General features: G+C 42.4%; 1 protein-coding gene across 4 annotated transcripts in view; it reads left to right on the top strand.

Annotated features, from left to right (window-relative positions):
• ACTN4 (actinin alpha 4) overlaps window positions 1-24,843 on the top strand; it is a 100,002-nt gene extending 75,159 nt beyond the window's left edge. For 2 of the 4 annotated variants that reach the window (XM_089658216.1, XM_089658215.1), the window contains exons 12-22: window positions 5,928-6,078; window positions 11,981-12,089; window positions 12,169-12,309; window positions 13,811-13,993; window positions 14,080-14,214; window positions 19,938-20,117; window positions 20,195-20,341; window positions 21,027-21,107; window positions 21,371-21,436; window positions 21,563-21,721; window positions 23,422-24,843. In XM_089658216.1, coding sequence (XP_089514342.1) covers window positions 5,928-6,078; window positions 11,981-12,089; window positions 12,169-12,309; window positions 13,811-13,993; window positions 14,080-14,214; window positions 19,938-20,117; window positions 20,195-20,341; window positions 21,027-21,107; window positions 21,371-21,436; window positions 21,563-21,721; window positions 23,422-23,580 — 1,511 coding nt within the window. In that variant the 3' untranslated portion in view covers window positions 23,581-24,843. The remainder of the gene's footprint in view (window positions 1-5,927; window positions 6,079-11,980; window positions 12,090-12,168; window positions 12,310-13,810; window positions 13,994-14,079; window positions 14,215-19,937; window positions 20,118-20,194; window positions 20,342-21,026; window positions 21,108-21,370; window positions 21,437-21,562; window positions 21,722-23,421) is intronic. The other 2 variants (XM_089658214.1, XM_089658213.1) reach the window with 1 other exon arrangement.
• Window positions 24,844-25,457: the final 614 nt, after the last annotated feature.

The following is a 25,457-nucleotide window of genomic DNA, read 5'->3' as shown; positions in this document are numbered from 1 at the left end:
GACTCACTGGCAGTGCCTCAGCACTTGCCCCTGAAGACTCAGTGAGTAGGCAAATTGGGCTGGGCCCCCAAATTTATTGGTTGCTAGGCAATAATTGCCATTTCACACCATCTTTGCCATGGAAAGGCTTAATTCTGTGGGACAGAGTGATGACTATGTTTTACTTACTAAAGTGTCCGTGTGTATGCACTCCACACACTTTCCCGCCGTGCACCTTCAAGAAAGCATCTGTTTGTGCTGCAAAGAGGCATGTGGAACTTCAGCCTCTTCCTGCAGCCCTCCTACAGTGACTTCACCTTTGGCTGCCTAACCCTTTGGTCATAAATCTTCATCTGCTACCAGCTGTCTAAATTTTTTGTGAATACTCAAGGCTTTGAGTTTGTACATTGCATACCACACTGCAGCTGCCTGCAAAATGTCTGAATTTGGACATGGGGGGGCAGTCCCACTGTACCGGGTGCTTTCAGCATGCTCTCGACTAAGGTTGGGGATATGCCCCATGATAGTGACATCCGTGGCTTGGAATCATGCTGCTGTTGTGTGTTTTTTTTTTTTTTTTATAGTCTTTCCTCAGTGTCCTCTGGCGTCTTCGATTGTGGCTGGCTGACGATTTATTCTTGGTCATGCAGAGCTTTTGTACCCAATTTACCCTGTTGTTTTTAGACTCTGATTTCAGAGGCCTAACTGTGTTCTCTATGGCAGATTCTCAATCCCATGTGACTGCAGCATCTGAGGCCTCGAGTACAGAGACTTTTGCTACAGGGTGTGATTCTGAGTGGCTCAGGTTATTATAGAACACCAGGCACAAAAACATTCCATTTAATATATTCCTGAATGGCCGCAAAGCATATAAATTCACTTTGTAAGCACCAAATACCTTTGCAAACCAAAATATTACAAAATTGTTTGAGTATAGTTGACCCTTCTCATAAACAGAGCTCAGTTCTGCATATCAAAAAGTGAAACAAACATAAATAAGTAAGTTGAATGGAGAGTGAAGTGGAAATGAAACTTCCACTATGGTGTGTCAGAGTGAATATGCACACAGTCCAGTACACCTGATCCGTTTCAATAATTCCTATATTCAAGCAAATCCAATCCAACACCTTTTGTGATATTGCAGTGATTAACACCCCATCAGAATGGACACTCACCAGAATACTGGTGAATAACCTGCAGGGGAAAACAACTCCTTAATGACAGATATTGCTGAAGGACCAGCAGTGGAAAATCTCAATAGCAAAAACCATGGTCACCATCCAATAAGTACCATTAAAACATTCTCCTTCTGGACTCCACGACACCATTCCTCAAGCATAGAGATCCAATTCCATATATGGGTAAAGAAATGAAAAAAGCCACATATTGTAATTCCGCTTATATAACATTTATTAGTTGAAATCCCTTTAAAATTGCACTCACATTTTGGTAAATGGATAATGCACAACACACTCAAACTGTTGGTAATGTTACTACCGGTTCAGTGGTGTATTGTAATCTCAACGCGCATTTCACCTCCACTGACTTCCGCCATGACGGTCGTGATGCCGGTCACATGGTATCGGTAAGCGTGCTGACGTCACGGATGGTCACGCACTGACGCGTTTTGTCCTGCCGACTTCCTGTGAGGGTGGGGCCATACATGAGGACAAGCAGTCTTATAAAGAACCACTCGATTATTCATTGGTCAGCCAAGCAGACCTACTACTGCCGTCTAATGGATAAAAGACCATACTACATCCTCCGTCACTAGATCATCTTGGTTGGATATTGCAAATGAAAACTTAACATTTCATCTGAATTAATAGCATATTCAAGATCCGTTTACATCAGAAACAGCATAAGAACTAAATTAGGAACTAATCAGTTCAAATAAACTAGCTAAAACAGGTTTAAAAAATCGTAATAAAATAATTTTATATAATGAAGCTTAATAATCACTAATAAAACAATGTCTAACTCAATATTTAAACTATTAGGAGTCAGAATCTGTAAGATATATCCATTTTGTTTCCTTTTTAGACAACTCACCCTATTAGAACCTCTCCAGGATCGGGGGATGGTATCTATACCCCAAAGTTTAACACAAGACAGGTCTTTATTATGATGTGAAGTAAAACAAGAAGAAGCGCACCAACCTTGTGCATTACCTCAGTAACCAAATGTATTTAGTAAAAGAATGGTACTCACAAACAGCGAATAAAAACAGGCATGCAAGTCCTCCCAGGGACTTCAAAGGCAAGAGGCCAGCGCGAATCCCATCATGGGGGTGGACACTCAGTACAGCTGACGCGTTTCGAAGGTCATGCCTTCTTCCTCAGAGCTCTGAGGAAGAAGTCATGACCTTCGAAACGCGTCAGCTGTACTGAGTGTCCACCCCCATGATGGGATTCGCGCTGGCCTCTTGCCTTTGAAGTCCCTGGGAGGACTTACATGCCTGTTTTTATTCGCTGTTTGTGAGTACCATTCTTTTACTAAATACATTTGGTTACTGAGGTAATGCACAAGGTTGGTGCGCTTCTTCTTGTTTTACTTCACAGTTCTGTTCGGGCTTCCCCAGCCTTGGTTTGGAGCTGCACGACCTTGTATGCCCCGGTGGTTGTTTTGTTGGGATTTGATCTACTCACCACCGGCCTGGGTCCCGGAGCGCAGGAGAAATTGCATTTAGTCCTTTATTATGATGTTTCCTAAAATGCATGGAGACACTATATTTATATCCTATATAAATATTCTGAAGATGTTCACCAATCCTAAGATGTCTTTGGTGCGGCCTATATAAAAAAATATTACTTTGTAAAAGAAGATAGGAGGCACCCAACAGGTCCCATTCACTACAGGCTGCCTGCAGACAACTACAGGAGGGGGCAGAGGGGAGTTTGGTCACATATACAAGGGCAGCAGTGATCTGTCTATTACAGGAAGCTACTATACAGAGGAAAAGTTTCACACTGGACTACTGCTCAGCACTGGAAGAAATACACTACACTGAATACACAAGCCTCCTTTTTTTTTTTTTTTTTCCCCTCTGATGAATTTTACCACGAGTAGTCAGTTTGCTGCTATTACTCTCAAGTCAAAGGTACTGATACAGTGCAGGTCAGCCTGTCACTTCAACTAGTGCAGTTTCTGGCCTAGTGTCTGAAAAAACCTTTACTTTGCCTCACTCTTCCAGTTATTTATGTACGAAGATTTTAAATGTTTTGATGGGCTGTGTCTGTTGCATAAATTCTTTCTCTCTTGCTTTAACAAGGCTACCTTTTTGAAGGATGTTCTTGCATTTAGGGACCTGAACAATGTGTTGCTGGAAGCCCTTTTTAGAACTATGTTCTGTTTGGCAGCTCCTGCCTTGTACCCAATTGTTGGCTGTACTCTTGTTTTGCCAAACTGTGTCTGATTGATCCAGATCCCTGAAAGGGGTCTTATAGCTGATGCTGTTGACCTTCATCATTGAGTGTATGTAAATTGTCTGTACCATGAAACTTTAGCTGTCTTGGCTATTGGAAGCCTCCCAGCTTGTTTCCAGCATTAGCCTCTTGTTGGTGCATATGTGATGACCCTTTAGATACAGTGGAACTTTCTTGCAAAAAGTTTGTTTCACCTTGCCTTCCCCGGCAGATCAACAAATTGGGCTGGTTTGTATTCAGGGATCACCTGGCAGAAGTGGTGGATGCACTGTTTGTACTGTGGGATCAGTACACACTGACTTTTGCCTTTCTTCCTTTGAAACTTCTTTGTCTGCTCCACAGGACCGAGCTTGGGGACTTTCTGGTTGATGGTCTTTTAACGACTGTTTGCTGTGTTGTCCATCCCTCAGGTGGACTCCTTTTTGTATGTCCCAAAGGTTTAACTTGCTGTGTCATTGCTCTAGAATGACCCAGGTGGATACTGTACACTAACCTGATAATACTTCTTACTGTGCGTTTTTGTCAGAGCATCCAAATTTTTTCATCCCTAGGACAAATGTAATGCCATGCTTCTTGGTCGCTGGCTTTAATGGACATGGCCGTCACAGCACAGACTCTTAGGAATAGGTATCTGAGCCTGAGATTCCTATGATGCTCAAAGCTGGGAAGCCTACCCCTGCAAGGTTTATCAATGGGCCGAGAAGGCATATCTTGCTTGGTGTAAGGACAAGTTCTGTTTCAGAGACCTTTTGGCTTCTCATCCTCTAATTAGTACCTTTTTGTGCACGGGATCTTATATGGTCCCTCAGTCCAATCTCTTTTGACTCCATGGGATTTAATCACAAAGATTTTTTTTCTGCTTTCCTTTTGTCCAATTTGCCAGAAGTGCCAGATGGATATTTCTGTCTCACCTGATGCTAGCTTTAGGCATCTCTTCAGTCCCCAGTTTCCTGTGTTTGATGGTCCTTTTAACAGCTGTTTGCTGTGTTGCCCATCCCTCAGTTGGACTCTTTGTATATCCCAAAGCTTTACCTTGCTGCGTCCCTAAATGGATGAGAGTCTGTTGGATTCCATTGAGAGACATGGGTACCACTCCTCTTTGGCATTAATCATGGTCTCGGTACTGCTTTACTACAAAACAGGTTTGCTGGCAGTAGAAGGGATTATCCTGGGATGGCCTACAGGTTTTGTTTACGAATATCCACTACTGCCATAGGTAGTAGTATAACCTGAAGGTTTAAGACCCCCTGTGTCCCTCAATGGACTTCAAGAAAAAGGTTTTATGAGTCCAAAAATCCAACTTTTATAACTCAGTAATGGTATTGCTTGTAAGTGTCAGCTTACTTCCTTCTTCTGATAACTGTAATGGAACTAGAACCGATTTGTGGGTTTGGTGTTTTTTTTGTTTTGTTTTTTTTTTCCTTCATTTATATTCAAACTGGTGATTGTAAAATTCAAGTCTTTTTCATGTCCTTTTGAAATAATTACTGTTAAGTGATAGATATTGCCTGTTACCTATGTTTTTATATAACAAAACCTTGGTTATGGTAAGAAGGAACTGAAGAAATTAAAAAGCCCTCCACTCGGTGTGTAGCAGCTAAAAAGGCGTTATGCCGTTTGGAATATAAATGTATTTACGCAATGAACAGCAATTCTGACTGTTATTGGGTAAAAAAGAAGTGACTCCACCCACTGTCCCGAAATGAGGAATAATCTTTTAGGGATATGTGATAGAATAAGACTTATATGTTCCAAGAAGGACTTACTATCCTATAACAACCTATTATACTGGGCTTTTTACAGAGCCCCTTCCAATCTGAAAATCCTGCAGCCACTAGGTGAGCTGTTAAGTCCTTGCTTGTCCATTTCTTTTGTGTCATCCGTTTTATACTTTGCAGATTATTTGATGTGGCTTAGGCAGGCTGTACCTTGAAAGATAATACTTTGTAATTAAGAGCTCCATTTAATGCAAGGTACACAGACAAATCAAGAGATTGTCACCAGCATTGCAAGAGTCCAAACAGATTGGAAAACTTCTCACATTTGTTTGTTCGTTTTTTCAGACAAAGCAAAAATAAGTTGAGGAACTGAAAAAACGCAAATTCACTTTCCGCTGATTAGCAGATCAGATACTTTTTTTATCTGAATTTTCTGTTCATTTTTTGTATGCTAAGTCACCCAGAGTGCTGGGAAACTTCCTGTTTTATGAATCCTGATTTTTCAGGACTTGTGTTTTTTTTTGTTTTTTTTTCTTATGTGATTTTCTGTAAACTGCGTAAACACAAACATGAAAGTCAGACTAAGCTTCATTGACCAATTCAGTTAATTAAAACAGCACCAACTTGAGCTATCTTGAGACTTCCTACAGTTAATGCATATATGGCCAGGAAGTGTGGACTGGCCAGTGTCATGGATCTGCCAGGTATTTCTAACAGTTTGCTGTTAGAAATTTATACCTGTGCACCTATTAAAATATGGCTGTATATTTTAGTTACAGTACCTCACAGATCTTTCTTTCAACAGGCAAGGAGGCCTTATTGAAGCAGAAGGACTACGAAACAGCTACCCTTGCAGATATCAAGGCCCTGATCCGAAAACATGAGGCCTTCGAAAGTGACCTTGCAGCCCACCAAGACAGAGTGGAACAGATTGCTGCCATTGCACAAGAGCTGAAGTGAGTGGTCACAGCCTCTATTCCTTATGTACAATAGTAAGGAGACTGCAGGTCTTGTGTAGTGAGAACTAAAGATGATTGCTGTCCATATCTGCCCGCACTCTTACATTGATGTGTAGAGACATTTCTTCTCTAGGTGATAGCATCCCCTCACTGAGCCTTTCATCCAAGTTTTATATAATCCAATACAGCTACAGTGCCTTGAAAAAGTATTTATACCCTTTGCAATTTTCCACATTCTGTCATGTTACAAACATAAATGTATTTTATTGGTATTTTATGTGATAGACCAACATAAAGTTGCATTTAATTGAATAAATCTGTGAAAAGTATGTTGTACATTTGTATTCAGCCCCACTGAGTCAATACTTTGTAGAACCACCTTTCGCTGCAATTACAGCTGCAAGTCTTTTTGGGGATGTCTCTACCAGCTTTGCACCTCTAGAGAGTGACATTTTTTCCCATTCTTCTTCGCAAAATAGCTCAAGCTCTGTCAGATTGGATGGAGAGCGTCCTGTGAACAGCAGTTTTCAAGCCTTGACACAGATTCTCAGTTAAATTTAGGTCTGGACTTTGAGCCATTCTAACACATGAATATGCTTTGATCTAAACCATTCCATTGTAGCTCTGGCTGTATGTTTAGGGTTGTTGTCCTGCTGGAAGGTGAACCTCCTCCCCAGTCTCAAGTCTTTTGCAGACTTCTAAGATTTCTAAGAAATCTTCTAAGATTGTCCTGTATTTGGCTCCATCCATCTTCCCATCAACTCTGACTATAGCTTTCTTGTCCCTTCTGAAGAAAGGAATCCCTACAACATGATGCTGCCACCACCATGTTTCACTGTGAGGATGGTGTGTTCAGGGTGATGTGCAGTGTTCGTTTTCCGACACACATAGCGTTTTGCTTTTAGGCCAAAAAGTTCAATTTTGGTCTCATCTGACCAGAGCGCCTTCTTCCACATGTTTGCTGTGTCCCCCACATGGCTTCCTGCAAACTGTAAGCGGGATTTCTTATGGCTTTCTTTCAACAATTGCTTTCTTCTTGCCACTCTTCCATAAAGGCCAGATTTGTGGAGTGCACAACTAATAGTTGTCCTGTGGACAGATTCTCCCCCCTGAGCTGTGGATCTCTGCAGATCCTCCAGAGTTATCATGGGCCTCTTGGTTGCTTCTCTGATGCTCTCCTTGCCTGGCCTGTCAGTTTAGGACGGCCATGTCTTGGTAGTTTGCAGTTGTGCCATACATACTCTTTCCATTTTGGGATGATGGATTGAACAGTGCTCTGTAGATGTTCAAAGCTTGGGATATGTTTTTATAACCTAACTCTGCTTTAAAGTTATCCACAACTTTATCCCTGACCTGTCTGGTGTGTTCCTTGGCCTTCATGATGCTGTTTGTTCACTAATGTTCTCTAACAAACCTCTGAGGGCTTTACAGAACAGCTGTATTTATACTGAGAATTACACACAGGTGGACTCTATTTACGAATAAGGGGAGTTCTGAAGGCAATTGGTTCCACTAGATCTTAGGTGTATCAGAGTATAAAGGGGGCTGAATACAAATGCATGCCAGTTTGAAAACCATTTATCATTTTCCTTCCACTTCACAATTATGTTGCTCTTTGTGTTGGTCTATCACATAAAATCCCAATAAAATACATTAAAGTTTTTGGTTGTAACATGACAAAATGTGGAACATTTTTAAAGGGTATGAATACTTTTTCAAGGCACTGTAATTTATCAAGTTCCACCTCCTATCTCTAAAGCATTTAAATTTGTCCCTCACCATAAAAGACCAAACAAAAGACCAATAAGGAAACAGGAAGAGGTGGGCCAAGCTCGACTTAAAATTTAAATAAAAGTTCTAATTTGCTCATTTTAATTGTCCATTTTTCTGGATCTACTAATCGTTTTGAATAATTAAAAATGCTTTTTCTTAGTTTTGGATAGCGAGGGTAAGTTTTAGAAGCCCTATGAGGTTTTTACTGCTATCTTGGGGTTTATTATAGACATTTACCCTCATTTCCTGTATTACTGGCATTTTACCAGACAGGAAGTGAGAGTAACTCCAACAACAACATAGACTAAAATAAGAAGAAAGAAGCGGTGCCATCAAAGTGCAGCATTAAAGTCAAAACTATTTATTTTCACAAAAACTGTCAACTCACAAAGGTGAAGAGGAATACACTTGTCAAACAGATATACACTGCTGTATTGTTCTGCTCCAGTCCTACTGGATGTGGGTCGCCAGTGCACTACCTTCGGCTGTGCTGGTGGCTCTCAGCACTTCCTAATCAGCATGTGTTCACAGAGTGGGTGGGGATGACATCACTTCTTGCTATGGCAGCAGTGGACTTGGCACCATCAGGCCATCTTTGAGTACGTATAGATGGGCAGACCACCGCGCCCAGCCAACCCACAAAGCAGCCTCAATACACTCAAAGTGGAACAAAGGTTGTGTGGCTTCTGGGCTTCTCAGGACGCTAAAAACCTTTCCTGTGTTTGACAAACCAAAATAAATGCTTTTCTTTTAGTATAGAGGAAGACTAGAACCCCTGTCAGATTTTTATTGCTGTCTGTTCCTGTTGCAGATTCTTCCTCACGTCTGTCTTGTAAAACTGTTGTGAGAGTATACAACTCCTGTCAGATTTATTTTATTTTTTTTCGTCATCTGCGTCACATTGCGGAGATTTACATTCACTTCCTGTCCCACAGCCAAACAGGAAGTGAGAGGAGATCCCTGCAAATGAAGGAATTCCTAGGTCACCAGAACTAGTTTCCCCATTGGAAGATTTCCCCTCTTACGTTTTTGGAAAAAGCCCAAAATTTGGGATTTTCATTTTACTTTCAATTACAATTAAAAACAGGAAAAATGGGGTGAATCTCCCTAACGGGGTTAAAGACAGCAGTAAAAATTGACAAGTGTTCTTAAAAAAAAAAAAAAAAAAAAAAAGTCTTGCTTTTTTAGTTATACTTTAATTAAACAAGCTGAAGTTAGAAGCTGATTGGCTACCATGCACAGCTGCACCACATTTCTCTAATTTTTGCAATTAAAACCCTTAGTGTTTTAATGAGGAAAGCCAAATGGTCAAATCCATTAAGTAGATATACCTAAAGGAGTATCTCACCAAAACGTTTCTCTTGTAGGGAATGCCCAATATGTTACTTGCATCTTAGTGCAGATGTCTGGGAAAATCAGTGATCCAACCACAGAGCAGGAAATAGACATTATATTACAAAATGCCTTGTGTAGCAATTTGATATGCGTTGTTAGTGTGGGGGTTTTTTTTAACAAAAGTGGAGTTTTCCTTTAAATTCGTAAACTGAGGTATGCCTGTAGTTCTAATTTTAATTAGTTCTGCGGGACTGTTTGTATAGTGAAAAATTTGTAAACTGCTACACCGTATCCCATGGGAATGCATTGAAAACCAATTAATCCATTCCGGAAGTCAGAAAAAATTAAACGCTACTAAAATACAGCATGAGTTATTTTATCAAGTCTTGTGGTATTTTAGTAGTGACAATCATGTGTTAATGTGGTTCTCCACTGACAGCTGAATGTAAAAGACTTGCCGTCAATTAAAAATAAAACGGCGTGGGGTCCCCCATCCCATCCATACCAAGCCCTTTGGGTCTGGTATGGGTTTTGAAGGAACTCCCGCGCCAAAATTAAAAAAAAAAAAAAAAAAGAGAAGGCGGCATGGGTACCAGACCCTTATCCAAGCATGCAGCCCGACAGGTCAGGAAAGGGGGGAGTAGACAAGCGATAACCCCCCCCCCCTCCTCCCGATCTTTACCAGGCCACGCGCCCTCAACATGGGGGGGGGGGGTTGGTGCTTTGGCCTCTTCCCCACAACCCTAGCTGGTGGTTGTGGGGGTGTGCGGGCAGGGGGCTAATCATAACCTGGAAGCCCCTAGATAGTGCCCCCCCCCAGTGAATGAGTATGGGGTACACGGTCGCGATACTCATTCACAAAAAACAAAGTGTAGTATGAGAAAAGACAGGACATGGTCTTTAACAAGTCCTTTATCAAAAGAAAAAAATTAAAAGAATGTCCCCCGCAGTAGATCCAACATCAATCACTATGTCCACCGCCAGACCGAAAAAAGAATTCTAAAAAAAAATAAATAAAAAATGCTCCAGTTCCGACGATGGCCCCTAGCCGTCTGCCTGTTCTGGTGGTTTGATAGTTCTTAAATATGTAAGGGGTGGGGCCACCCGGGACATTACCCGAGTGACCCCTCCCCATGTGACATTATTGATGACGGCGGCGGACATCGTGATTGATGTTGGATCTGCTGCGAAGGACATTATTTTTATTTTTTATATTTTAATAAAGGACTTGTCAAAGACCGTGTCCTGTCTTTTTTTTTTTTTTTTTTTTCTTTTTTCATACACTTCCCCACAACCCCGGTTAGGGTTGTGGGGAAGAGGCCCTTGTCCAAATCAACATGGCACCTAAGCACCCTCCATGTTGAGGGCATGTGGCCTGGTATGGTTCAGAAGGGGGGGGGGGGGGGGGCGGCATTTGCTCGTCGTGGTGCCCCCCTCCCTTTCCTGACCTGCCGGACTGCATGCTCAGATAAGGTTCTGGTATGGATTTTGGGGGGGGGGGACCCACACGCCACTTTTATTGTGGCGTGTGAGTTCCCCTCAAAACCCACACCAGCCCCGAAGGGCTTGGTATGAATGGAGGGGGGACCCCACACCGGTTTTTTCATTTTATTATGGTGCCGGTTTTTAAATGTAATTACCGGTTTTTTTTTTCTCTCCACTATAGCTCAGAGATTCAGCTGTCACTTTCCAGCTAAAAGAAATGTTAAGTTTTCATTTAGTTTATTTCCCCAAGTTAAAAGAAACAATGTTTCCTTTAACTCTGGGGAAAGTGACAGCTAATTCTGTGAGCTATAGTGAAGATAAAAAAAGCCAGTAATTGTTTTTAAAAATCGGCACCGACATACACTTCGTATTGCGAAAAAAATTCGGAAAAAATTTGTAAACCGTGGGATTATTTTCAATGGATTGTCATTCATAAACCGAAAATTACGTTAACCGAAGCGTTTGTAAACTGAGATACACCTGCATAGGTAAAACTTTTTTTTTTTTTTTTCATTTTGGATAGATTTAGCTAGGATTTAGACCACTCTTTAGATTATTTTTTTTTTTTCTCCTCGTCATCTGTGTGCCATTGCAGAGATTTCCCTTCACGTTCTGTTGCATAGCCCACCAGGGAGTAATAGGAAGGGAATTCCTTAGGGACCCCCAGGTCACCAGAACTAGTGTCCCCATTAGAAGAGTTTCCTTATTACTTTTCTTGGGACATCCTAAAATGTTGGGATTTTCTTTTAAGATAATGGCAAACAGGGCAAAGAAAAAGTGTTGTAAGCACTTCATCCAAAACTTAAAAAAAACCTAAAAATAGGTTTGCCCCTCTACTTTAAGCTTGGGTAGTGAAGGTAAAAGGATGACGACTGCAGTCATTTTGTGCTCCTGTATTCCTATCCTGACAGGGTCTCTTTAATCAGCTGTGGGATTTGGGACCTTGTTGCCTGATGTTCCTCATTACTATTCCATGGCAAAGCTCAGGAAATGTAGTTGCTACATGTTGTGTTCTTTGCTGCTTGCAAAAGGTGTGTGTACATAAACACACAGTGCCCTCTTTGTTCATGGCTCTCACACACCATCATTAGAAGACATTCCAGGCAGCGAGTTTCACAACTTCCACATTTCCAGGCTTGCCATGGCTGCAGTGAATAGCATCTTTTATTCCACTGACACGTGTAAAGGTTTAGTGAGGGTGTACATGTATGTGGGTGTGAGCAGTCCTTCCAGGGGATAAGTCTTAACCTTCTTTTTTTTTTTTTTAAGTTGTGCAGCTGCTAAATATTATTTATCTGTTTTCCAGTGAACTTGACTATTATGACTCCGCCAGTGTAAACGCACGTTGCCAAAAGATCTGTGACCAGTGGGATGTCCTGGGGTCACTGACACACCTCAGACGAGAAGCCTTAGAGGTGAGTGCAGCAGTCTTCCCTCACATGTCTCAATCTTCTATGGGGGGATCTTCGTTGACCTGCCATTTTTTTTCTCCAGCAAACAGAAAAGCATTTGGAGACCATTGACCAGATGAACCTGGAGTATGCCAAGAGGGCATCACCGTTTAATAACTGGATGGATGGGGCCATGGAGGATCTACAGGACATGTTTATTGTACACACCGTTGAAGAAGTTGATGTAAGGTTTTTTTTTTTTTGGCTTTTTTTTTAGTTCTCCCTCCTGACACTCGTGTGTGCAATACTCCCTGTTTGGTCATTTCAGCCATCTTTAAAGTGGTTGTAAAGGCTGAAAGTTTTTTACCTTCATGCATTCTATGCATGAAGATAAAAAAACCTTCTGTGTACAGCAGCCCCCCAATACTTACCTGAGCCTCATCGCGATCCAGCAGTGTGAGTGACCGTCACGGCTTTCATGGGTCTCTTCCGCTCCTTGGCTGAGACAGCATTGGCTCCCGCTGCTGTCAATCACAGCCAGTCAGCCAATGAGGAGAGAGGTGGCAGGGCCAAGCCACAGCTCCGTGTGTGAATGGACACACGGAGCAGCGGGTGTCCCCATAGCAAGGTGTTTGCTGTGGGGGCAACCAGCAGGAGGAGCCAGGAGAGCCTGCAGTGGACCCAAGAAGAGGAGAATCCAGGCTGCACTGTGCAAACCCACTAAACACAGCAGATAAGTATAGACATGTTTGCTATTTTACAACAAAAAAAGAACCTTTAAAATCACTTTAATATTAAAGCTCCTAAATGTAGGCTCCGGAGTCAGGGGGGCTAAGCATGCTAAGTTGTGATTTGCATATGTCACTTGGACTACCTATATTTCTAAAAAAAAAAGTTTGCATGCAGTAAGATAACAATCATGTTCTTAAAGTGGAGTTCCACCCATTTTTCATGCTTTACCTGATTGTTTTTCCTGTAAAATAAAGAACAAGTTGGGTATTTTTTTTTTTTATTAATATACATACCTTTATATCCACTGCAAGCCTGCAGTTCCGGTCTTGGCCGCCTAGGCGATGACGTCGTAAGTCAATTTGCATCCTGGGATGTCATTTCCTGTATCCCAGGAGTCCTTTGGTTTTACTGAAATTGCGGGACTTGGAAACCGGAAATGACGCAAATGGGAGGTGTTTCACACCATTTTACCGGAGTCCAGATTACAGGAGGACGTGGATGCTGTATCATGCTGTGTCCTACGGTGTGCTCTATGATGGAATTGCAGAGTGTGTACATCGCGCCAAGCAGTGTCTGTACTGCACAGGCGTGAGAACGAGTGGTGCATGCTGGGATAGCCAGCAGCACCGATTCCCAGAAATAAATACCTGTGGGCTTCAGATGGCCACAGCCATCATGGCACCTGCCTGCTTCCGAGATCATGGTACATTTTTAATAATTACAAAGTAATTACAATGCTTTTACTATTGAATTATTCCAACTGTTATTTGAAAGGTCATCGTGGATCTGCTTTTACCAAAAATTTATTAGGGGAACTGGAGCTCCACTTTAAGTTGAATTGCCAGGGCTTTTTTTTTTTTTTTTTTTTAAAGGTGATTTTTTTTTTTTTTTTTTTTTTTTTCTTCCTTGCATACACCACCACTATATATTTTACCTTTATAATGCAACTGGAGGGAAAGATTTGGGCTGGACCATTAAGAGAAAACCTGTTCATTTTGATTTGTTCATTACAGGGCCTAATCACAGCCCATGGCCAGTTTAAGTCCACTCTGCCAGATGCAGACCGCGAGAGAGAAGCCATTCTTGACATCCAGCGCCAAGTCCAGAAGATTGCCGATTATAACCACATTAAGTTGACCGGTGGAAACCCCTACACCACAGTTACACCAGACATCATTAATTTCAAGTGGGAGAAGGTAGGTGACTACAAAAGGATGAGCTCAAGGTCACCTGAGTACAGTACCCAATTCTAATAAAGGAAATGTTTATTTTTCAATTGCAGGTACAACAGCTTGTCCCCAAGAGAGACAATGCTTTGAAGGCAGAGCAAGACAAGCAACAGTCCAACGAGCGCTTACGTGTGGAGTTCGCTAACTTAGCTAATGTGGAGGGACCATGGATCCAGGGCAAGATGGAGGTATGCAGTGGCATGTTGCTGGCTTCACTGGTTTCTTTCCTTCCTAAAGAGAAAATACTTCTTTGTTTTAGCAAGTCAGACCTTATTTGACATCCTGTGTTTAAAGCCCAATGGGTGGTGTCAGTCTGCAGACTTTGCAGCTACACTGCCATCTAGTGGAAAAGACTGAAACTACAAAATGTTTCCTAATTACCGTATTTTCCGGCATATAAGGCGACTAGGTGTATAAGACGACCCCCTAATTTTACAGTTAAAACATAGGTTTTGGCCTATACTCGCTGTATAAGACTACCCCCCACTTCCGAGGCAACACCAGTTTTTTTTTTTTTTTTTTTTTTTTTTTTTTTTTTTTTAAATAAATTTTTATTGAATTACATTTTTCGAACATAACATACATTGATAAATGGAAGGCCAATAACAAGCCTGCTTGGATTGGCAAAGGTTGTAATAGACTGCCTCTCTGACGCCAATCTGAGCAGGCTTTTTACTAGAATTCAGTGTATAAACATACCGTACATAATGTCCCCATTATTACATTTTAGCCCACTGGATATGCTTGTAGATTCAGCTACATACAGAATATAAGATGGTATTTACCTTTTGAAGCTGCTGGATGTGCTCTATAATACTGTGGCTTTGGCTACAGAACGTCCCTGTGCTGACACTGTATGAACTGCGCTCAGCCAATCACGGCAAGCGGTGTATTCATAATTCGTATGCATAAAAAGCCTGCTCGGATTGGCTGAGTTAGAGCGGTCTATTCAAACTTTGCCAATCCGAGCAGGCTTATTGTGATTGGCTCAGTGCGGGACAGTGTCAGCACAGAGACGTTCTGAAGCCGAAGGTACATAGGGCTTCCAGCGGCACATCCAGCCGAAGATAAAGAAGCTACATCCAGCGGGGTAAATTATTTATTGATTAAATAAATTAATTATTGGCAATCTTTCACTTGGGGATGTTGAAGATGTGCCCTCCATATTACCTCAGCTCCCGGGATGGACAGTTTTCCGGCGTATAAGACGACCCCCGATTTTTGGGGGATTATTTTCAGTGTGAAAAGTCGTCTTATACGCCGGAAAATACGGTAGTATTTTAAAGGGAAGATGCAGTATTATTCCTCGGTTTTTTCTATTTTAAAAAAAAATATTTTTTTTTTTTTTTTTTTTTAATTTTGTTCTGGAAAGCTGGTAAATATTTAGCAGTTTGAACCCTAAGATGGTGTTTAGAAATTCTCTGGGTTCTAATCTGTTCTTGACATTTTTGGCTCTGTGGCACAAGATATACTATACTCAAAAGTCATACTTTCTTGTGTATTCCTCTTATTTACTTTTATAAATCCACTGCTTTACATAACTCTTCACTTTACTAATTCTTTTTTGGGAGGCCATTCTGAAAAATTAAAGTGGAACTGTGCTTACCTTGGATCCAGCGAGGCCGCATCCTGGATCAACCAGCCCTGCCACTGACCCCTATGGGTGGCTGGCTTCTGGGTCTTGATCACAAACTTGTATCATTGCCTGGGAGGGGATGACGCCCCACTTGCGTATACGTGGGAGTTCAGTCAGATTTGGTATTGGCGATTTTGTACAGTGAACTGTGTGTACGCAGATCCTCATGATGGTTGCCAGTTTAGCAGACTGGAGGTGTCCTGGACACCTCGTTAGTGCAGGAACCTTTATTTGACTGCTGAAGCTCGTCGTCCTATCATTATACTAGGGCTCTGAGAGATTTGTCTATCCCTTTAATGATGGACTTCTTAACTCCACTATTGATTTGGCCGTTCTTATGCTCCTGAAAGCTAGGAAGTCCACCTCTTGTAAGGTCTATTACTTAACATGGAAAGCATACTTTGCCAGGTGCAAGGCCAAAAAAATTTAATCCCAGAAAATAACTGTGTGGAGTGGATCCTGACTTTTCTGCAATCCAGCCTGGATCAACAATTCTCTGTGTTCTATTAAAAGAGAAGTTAAGGAAAGAGGGAAAAAAAAAAAACATTCATACTCACCTAGGTGAATGCAGCATTGATCCCCACCGCCTCTAAGATTGAGAACTAAGCGATCAAAGACCGATATCTCAGTTTGCGTTCTTCAGTGAGCACTGACTCTGGTCTGCCCCTCCAGAGCTCACTGGAGCACTGGGCTGTGGAGGGGGCGAGAGCGGCTGGTTCAGTTTCTCGGCAACGCTGATCAGGAATCTGGTGAATCCCAACTTTAAAGCCAGGATCTCTTCAGTGCCTGGACTGACTCAGTGACGTCAGCCTGACAGTGAACTTTAACTCACTGTTGGATGAAAACTGGTCATGGGAGTGTAGAACCAAGTGCACTTCTGTGACCCGCAGGGAAAGTAGGACCATAAAAGCTTTGGCCCTACTTCTCCTTTAACCACCTCCCGCCCGCCATATAGTAATATGACAGACGCAAGGTGGTTCTCTCGTTCTGGGAGGACGTCATATGACGTCCTCCCATTCTCACCGCACATGCTCGGCTCAGGGAGCGGCGATCGGCGGTGCGCTGTGTCCCTCAGACACAGCGGATCACCAATCACGGAAAGAGCCGAAGGTGTCGGCTCGGTCATGTGATCAGCTGTGTCCAATCACAGCTGATCACATGTAAACAGGGAAATGCCGGCTACCGGCATTTCTCTCCTCTCGAGCTGTCACGCTGACCACTCAGAGGAGAGGAGAGCCGTAATCGGCTTTCCGCGGAGGGGACATGGGCACTGATTATCAGTGTGCCTTGATGATCAGTGTAGCCCCAACAGTGCCACCTGTCAATGCTCATCAGTGCCTTGTGTCAGTGCTCATCAGTGCCTCGTGCCAGTGTCCAGTGCCACATCAATGCCACATCAGTGCCTACCAGTGCACATCAATGCCACATATCAGTGCCCATCTGAGCTGCCTTTCTGTGCCACCTGTCAGTGCCATGTATCAGTGCCATGTATCAGTGCTGCCTTTCAATGCCCATCAGTGCCACCTACCAGTGCCTCCTCATCGCCACCTATCCGTGTCCATCAGTGCAGCCTATCAGTACCCATCACTGCAGCCTCATTAGCGCACATCAGTGAAGGAGAAAAATCACTTATTTACAAAATTTTATAACAAAAACTTTTTTTTTTCAAAATTTTCAGTGGTTTTTGGTTTGTTTAAGAAAAAAGAAAAAATCCAGAGGTGATTAAATACCACCAAAAAATCTCTGTCGCAAAAAATTATAAAAATTTCATATGGGTACAGTGTTGCATGACTGCACAATTGTCATTCAAAGTGCGACAGTGCTGAAATCTGGAAATTGGCCTGGGCAGGAAGGGGGTATAAGTGCCCTGTAGGCTTGTGGTTAAGGAACGTACACTATATTTCCAAAGTATTAGGACCCCTGCCTTTACACGCACATGAACTTTACTGGCATCCCAGTCTTAGTCCGTAGGATTCAATACTGAGTTGGCCCCGCCCTTTGCAGCTATAACAGCTTCAACTCTTCTGGGAAGGCTGTCCACAAGGTTTAGGAGGGTGTCTATGGGAAGGTTTGACCATTCTTCCAGAAGCACATTTGTGAGGTCAGGCACTGATGTCTGATGAGAAGGCCTGGCTCGCAGTCTCCGCTCTAATTCATCCCAAAGGTATTCTATCAGGTTGAGGTCAGGACTCTGTGCAGGACAATCAAGTTCCTCCACCACAAACTCGCTCATCCATGTCTTTTATGGATCTTGCTTTGTGCACTGGTGTGCAGTCATGTTGGAACAGGAAAGGGCCATCCCCAAACTGTTCCTACAAAGTTGGGAGCATAAAATTGTCCAAAATGTCTTGGTATGCTGACATCTTAAGCCCTGAAAAACAACCCCACACCATAATCCCCCCTCCACCAAACTTTACACTTGGTACAATTCAGTCAGGCAAGTATTGTTCATTTGGCAACCGCCAAACCCAGACACGTTCATCGGCTTGCCACACAGAAAAGCGTGATTCGTCACTCCAGAGTCCAGTGGCAGCGTGCTTTACACCACTGTATCCAACGACACTTTGCTTCACACTTGGTGATGTAAGGCTTGGATGCAGCTGCTCAGCCATGGAAACCCATTCCATGAAGCTCTCTATGCACTGTTGTGCTAACCGAAGACCACAAGATGTTTGGAGGTATTTTGCTATTGACTCTGCAGACAGTTGGCAACTTCTGTGCACTGTCCCCTCTGTCATTTTATGTGGCCTACCACTTGGTGGCTGAGTTGCTGTTGTTCGCAGCTGCTTCCACTTTGTTATAATACCACTAACAGTTGACCGTGGAATATTTAGTAGTAAGGAAATGTCACAGATGGACTTATTGCACAGGTGACAACCTATTATGGTACCACGCTCTGCATGCCTAGGTCCTTTATTTTATACACCTGTGACCATGGAGGTGATTGGAACACCTGAATCCATTGATTTGAAGGGGTGTCCCAATACGTTTGGCAATACAGTGTATATCAGCTTTTGTGACCTTATTTCAGAAACTTGCATCCCATTCCCTAGTGAAAGCCTTAGTACACGATGTAGCTCACGTTTCTCCTGTACAGCCTTCAGTGACTCTCTGGGATCCCAACCTGGTACTCTTGGCTCTTCAAAAACACAGCCTTTTAAGCCTATCACAGATATATCCTTGTCTACCTTTAACTTGTGAAATATCTTACCGCATTGCCATCACCTCTGTTAGGTGTGTGTCCAAGTCAACAGCCTTCTCTTATAAGGACCCATTCTTATCCTTCACAGATATAAGATTGTCTTTAGGCTCTGAGCCCCTTTTCTTCCTAAGGCTGGCCATAAACGAAAAATCGGTCTTTGCTGGCTGGGATGCTGCCACCAATGTCCATGAAAAACGGCCGTTTTTCGTGGATTTTCCAGCATGACCAATAATACTAAATGAGAAAATCCGCAAAAAACGGCCGATGGCTGGCCCCACTAACGGCGTGAATATCTGCCGATTTTTCGTGCGGACAAAAATTCGGCCGATAACCTGTCTACGGTCTGCATAAGGTGTTCCCCAGCTTCCACTTGAATCAGGACATTGTTCTGCTGTCTCACTGTCCTTCCCTCAGCTACATCTTCTTTCACTCACTGTTATTCCTGAAGGACCCCACGAGGGAGCCTGTTTCTTATTCCACTATTTCTCATTGGCTCAGGCAGCTCCATTGTTCAGGCCTACCAAATTTAGGATAAGGTTTCATATTTTCCAGTCAGTGTGCTCCATCAGATGTGTGAGTGCTTTATGGGGTAATAGGTATCATGCGTCTGTTTCCCAGGTTACAATGCTGCCACCGTGTCTACTGTTCACATTATTTACTGGGTGGATTTTCCTGCTTCTTCATATGCAGCCTTTGGACATAAGGTCCTGCAGGTAGCTCTTTAATCTGCTGGTACAATGGCTGATGGCATTGTGTTTGTGTTGCCTTCCCCTCATTGGGGCTTTAGGATGTCCTATATTCTACCATTTCTCTGTCCCTCAAACTCCATGTAAAGGATTTTACAGTATTGACAAATTTGCTGTTTTTAGGCCATTTCTTTTTCAAAAACAAGATGTTGATAAACCATCATAACTAACAAGATGATGTAGCTTTGTGTCAAAAAGCTTTTAATTTATTATAGTAAATATATAACAACTGCAGGAAAATTGTCAGTTTGTGCCCCTCTATCCTCTAAGTGGCGGGGTGATTGTGTCTTTGTTTCAGCTAATCACTGCTTTCTTTCACGTCTGCAGGAGGTTGGAAGGATTGCCATTGAATTGCATGGCACTCTGGAGGTCCAGATGAGCCATCTGAAGCAGTACGAACAGAGCGTCATAAACCACAAGCCTAACATAGACAGACTGGAGCAACAGCACCAGCTCATTCAGGAAGCCCTGATCTTTGATAACAAGCACACCAACTACACCATGGAGGTGAGGCTTGACTGGATTGAAGAATTCGAATGTGTCTGATTTAACTTTCTTTTGTTAACCAAATCTTTTTCTTGTAGCACGTTCGTGTCGCCTGGGAACATCTCCTCACCACCATTGCTAGAACCATCAACGAGGTGGAGAATCAAATTCTAACACGGGATGCCAAGGGTATCACTCAGGAACAAATGCACGAATTCAGAGCATCCTTCAACCACTTTGACAAGGTGAGCATCAGTTTCCTAAGATTAGAAGCAGGAAGAAGCAAGTCTTAGCAATACAGCATTTACACAAGCACTGCTAGTAATATTTAGTTTACAGGGTAGCAAATGATTGAGTGCTTCTGTGTATCCTTAATGATTTTTGCATATGTATAGTATGAGGAATTCGGATTGTGGACAGTTGTATTATACTGCACAGGTGTGAACTATGAGGGATAGTTGCAATGGTCACCTGCAGTTAATAGCAAGCAATTGAACATTTGGGCAGGATTAATTGCAGCAACACATTCCAGTCTTGCAACTCCCATAGAGATTGATGTGTTTATTAGTGAATGTGGGATTCTAGTTGGAGGTGATTGCTGTCCCATAGTTTAGAAACTAGAAGTTTTTCACATAGCTTAGACCTAATATGAAATGGATGAACTGATGGTAGGATCCCCATTTCATGAACACTTTAATGTGTCTCTTCCTTCCCATCCTTTCCCAGAAAGCCATGTTTTCAGCACTCCCATTTGTCTCAAGTCTACTAATCATGTTAAGCATTCTGTAACGTGATGTTCTGTTTCTCTTTCATCAATCTCGTCCACCACCCATCGCCTTCACGTCATTTCACTGCCACTGTCTCCCGCTCACCACCGCTTGCCTTCTGGACCCACGTGCTCCCTTCCCTATCATGTTCTACCCATCACAGGACCATACGGGTGCTCTGGGACCTGAAGAATTTAAAGCTTGTCTCATCAGTCTGGGCTATGATGTGGAAAATGACAGACAGGTACCAAACTGCCAAACTAGACCCAAACTAACTGTCGCTTTGTCTTTCTCTCTCTCTTTCTATCACTTGTTTCTTCAAACTGTCTTCCTACCTTTCCACCTCCTTCTTTGCTTTATATTTGCTGTGGTGCTCAATTTTTCCTCTTTTTTTTTTTTTTTTTTTTCAAATTAATTTATCTATTTGTCATCAAACATTCCCTACTTTTCTCTCTTTGCTGGTACCTTCTCTTTTCTCCATCTTTGATTTATTGCTCTGTAAAGAAGAAGAGAGTTGCTGCTCTGGACTTGGATGACTTTCGAGCTCTTCTTATCTCTACGGGATACAGCTTGGTATGCTCCTCCCTTCTCTGTTCCTCCGTGGTTCCTCCTGGTGTCCACCTGTGACTTCTCCCAGTGTGACTGTCATCTGAGTATTTCCACTGTGTGACAGGGCTTTCACTTGGACTTTTCTTGTAGGGTGACGCAGAATTTAACCGCATCATGGCAAGCGTTGATCCTAATAATTCAGGCATGGTAACCTTCCAAGCTTTCATTGACTTTATGTCAAAGGAGACCACAGACACGGATACTGCGGACCAAGTTATTGCATCTTTCAAGGTCCTTGCTGGAGACAAGGTGAGCTTAGTTGTAACTGGGACTGTGTACTTATTTCTCATGCATTTCATAGGTAAAAAGTTTTACCTTTTGACAGGGGCATACAGGCTGGGCTGATCACCTAGGTGGATTGCTGTAGATTTTAACCACTTGCCTACTGCCCTATAGCAGACATACTGCTACAGGGCGGCCACTCTTCGCAAAATCGTGTGTATGTGTGTATATATATATATGTGTGTGTGTGTGTGTGTGTGTGTATGTATATATATATATATATATATGTGTGTGTGTGTGTGTGTGTATGTGTGTGTGTATGTGTATGTGTATGTGTATGTGTATGTGTATGTGTATGTATATATATATATATATATATATATATATGTGTGTGTGTGTGTGTGTGTGTGTGTGTGTATATACACACACACACACGGCACACGCTGCAGTTGGTTGCAGCAGATGTCAATCACCAGGTCCTGGCTGGCGATTCTCGGCCGGCACTGGCTGATCGCTGCAAAGCTAGGAGAGGAGAGATCTGTGTGTAAACAACACAGATCTCTCTCCTGTCAGCATGGACATGCTGCTTTCTCTCTCTCTGCACAGCAGCAGGTCTCCCAAGTAAAATGGCACACAGCACACAGTTAGCCCTTTGATTGCACCAGATGTTATCCCCTTCCTGCTCAGTGTCATTAGTACAGTGTCAGTGCTTTTTATTTGCACTGATCACTGTATTAGTGTCCCTGGAGATGTCAGTGACCATTAGTTCCCAACCAGTGTCAGAATGCCTGCTGCAGTCCCGATAGAAGTCGCTGATCGCTGTCACTACCAGTATAAAAAAAAATATAAAAATTCCAGTATATATACCACCATTTATAGACACTAAAACGTTCAAGTAAACCAATTAATTTACATGTATTGGGATGTTTTTTAGCAAAGACATGGAGCAGAATACATTTTTGCCGAAATTTATAAAGAAATTTTATTTTTTTAATTTTTTTTATTGGATAGGTTTTATAGCAAAAAGTCAAAGATATCTTTTCTCATACGTAGTTCATATCTAGTTCTGCTTTAAGAAGTAGCCCAGTGTAGTAGTGTAGGGCAGCTCTAGGGCCAGCGTTGATGTGGTTTTGTAATTCTTGGCTTCAACTGCTTCTTTATACAAGTCTAAGAATGCAAAATCAGCTTGAAGCAGGTCAAATGCACCTGCATTGGTTTCTGAATGATCTCAGAACCATCTCAGACTGATGTTCAGTGCCTGCTGTATTCAGCCATTGAAGCCCATAATGGGACAACTCATTATTGAACCTTATGCACTAAGAGTGGGATGCCATTAAAGTACATGTGCTTGCAAAGGCAGGCATCCCAATACTTTTGGCAATATACAGGTGAAACTCGAAAAATTAGAATATCGTGTAAAAGTTCATTTATTTCAGTAATGCAACTTAAAAGGTAAAATATATGAGACTCATTACATGCAAAGCAAGATAGTTCAAGCTGTGATTTGTCATAATTGTGATGATTATGGCTTACAGCTCATGAAAACCCCAAATCCACAATCTCAGAAAATTAGAATATTGTGATAAGGTGCAATATTCTCGGCTCAAAGTTTCAGAAATGCTGGGCTCTGCGCTCTCGTCGTCCATAGGTTGTGTAGATTGTGATGCCTGCTTGAGCCTTTTTTTTTTCTGCAATCAGTACTAATTTATTTCTTGAATTCTGTACAGAATTACATCACACCAGCAGAGCTTCGTCGGGAGCTGCCACCAGATCAGGCAGAATATTGCATCTCTCGCATGGCACCCTACCACGGTCCCAATGCTGTGCCTGGAGCTCTGGATTACATGTCCTTTTCTACTGCATTGTATGGCGAGAGTGACCTGTGAGCATGATGGGGAAAGATCAACACTGCCCTACTGCCCTTCATCAGCTACTAATGCCTCTGATGCTGAAGGGGTGAAGCTCCGGAGGGACTGGGGGGGATGCTGGCCTTTACTGGCATCCCCCTATCAGGGGAGAGAGGGAGGGAATCAAATGAGCTTATCATTCCCTTTGCAAGGAGGGAGGAGAAGGCAGACTAGAAGCTGCAGGACCGCTCCTCCCCCCTCTGCAAAGCTATCTATGCAACGGCTAAGGGGCAGGGGTGCTTCCATACACCGCTGGCACGTAGACTGCGCTTCTGGGTAACCTTTCATATATTGCACCCTGTACAGATTCTCCAGACCCCTCCCTCCCTCCCTTGGGTTATTTATTCCTGGTCCTAAAAGCCCCTGTGTGAGGTGCCTGGTCCTAGCCTCTGCCACACAGGGTTCCTATCCATTCCGGCTTCTGTTCTTACCTTGTTCATCACCGTTTCATTGTGCCACATTGTTTTGGCGACACCACAACATATAGGGCTCCACACTGCAGGCAGGGGAGAGATCCATTAACGGGGGGTGCTTCACCTTCCTCAGCTATTTTATCACAGATTTCCAGAAGGGGGCACCTTTATTTTTTTTCTGCTTATCAGAGGCAGCTGGTATTATATTATAAGATCTGTTACAAGAACCCACAACACGCCAGGGGGAATCATGTCATTCCACTTTTTTTAACAACCATGTTTGGTATAATGATATAGAGTCCAGACATTAGACCGACATTCCTGCTGCATTCTCTCACCTCCTGGTGACCAAAACACATTATGATGTATCAATACATTCCACAATTTGCATAATATTTTGGTGACGGACTTCTTTTCCTTGGTATACATCCCTTTTTCTACATTCCTGAACTTCCCATCACATCATGAGAATGCTCTATTTTTTTCTTGTCGCTTTTCTGGCCCTGTCAAGGTTTTTATTTTTCCCTAAGGACCAAAAAAAAAAAATTATAATAAAACTTTAAGAGGGTTACTATTTACTTAATTTAGGGGGATTTATGATATAAATATATATTCACCTAGCAAAACCTTATATTTGCAGTTTTTTTTTTTTTTTTTTTTCTTCTAAATAAAGGTTGCTGATTGTTACCACAAAGTCTGTAACATTCCTTGTCTCATCTTTTTATACCAGCGGCCCACCAGGAGAAATGTCAGGGGGCAGCATCTTTCTATCATTCCTGCACCTCCTACAACTCCTTACAGAACAATAAAAGTAATATTTTTAAAATAAGCAGTTTGTGTTTGTCTTTTTTGGACTTTGTGTTTTAATGCGTGGGATGATTTTGACAAAAAATGTCAGTTGCATTGCAAGAGTTATGGGCCTGTACCATAAATACAAAAATATTTAGAATTATTCCAGATGCATACTTCCCCTCCATACTGTGGCGTCCTGTGTTTGTTTATATCCCTTCTCAAAAGAATTCTGAGCACTAGCTGACTGGAGAAACTTGGGAGACTGCCACATAGAAAGAAGTCAAAAGGCCAGTGCACAGAAAACGTTCGCCAAGGATGTATACATACACTAGCGGCTGCGGCATGGAGGTTAGTATGCATCTGGGAAAGGGGGTTGTTTAGCTCAGGACAGAGGGGCAAAAAAGGACAAAGTATATGTTCTTGAAAAAAAAAATGCAGGGGCTGCCTTTGCTAAGTAGTTTTCTGTCATTGGATTCAGTGTTGTCAATGCTTTGAGTCACTAGCCTGGAATATGTATCAAAAGAAATAAAAAAAAAAAAAATTACTGATTTCTACCAGGTCCCATATTTAATATTTTTATGTTCACCAAAGGGGAAGGAGCCACCATAAAACCGTTATATCAAAAAGTTGCTATAAAAAATGGACTCAGTA

The sequence above is a fragment of the Staurois parvus genome, unplaced genomic scaffold (assembly GCF_062004578.1).
Source record: "Staurois parvus isolate SC_StPar_1 unplaced genomic scaffold, SC_StPar_1.0 ptg001058l, whole genome shotgun sequence".
NCBI lineage: Eukaryota > Metazoa > Chordata > Amphibia > Anura > Ranidae > Staurois > Staurois parvus.
The sequence above is the reverse complement of the archived record's forward strand: the minus strand, read 5'-3'. Positions and strand labels throughout refer to the sequence as shown.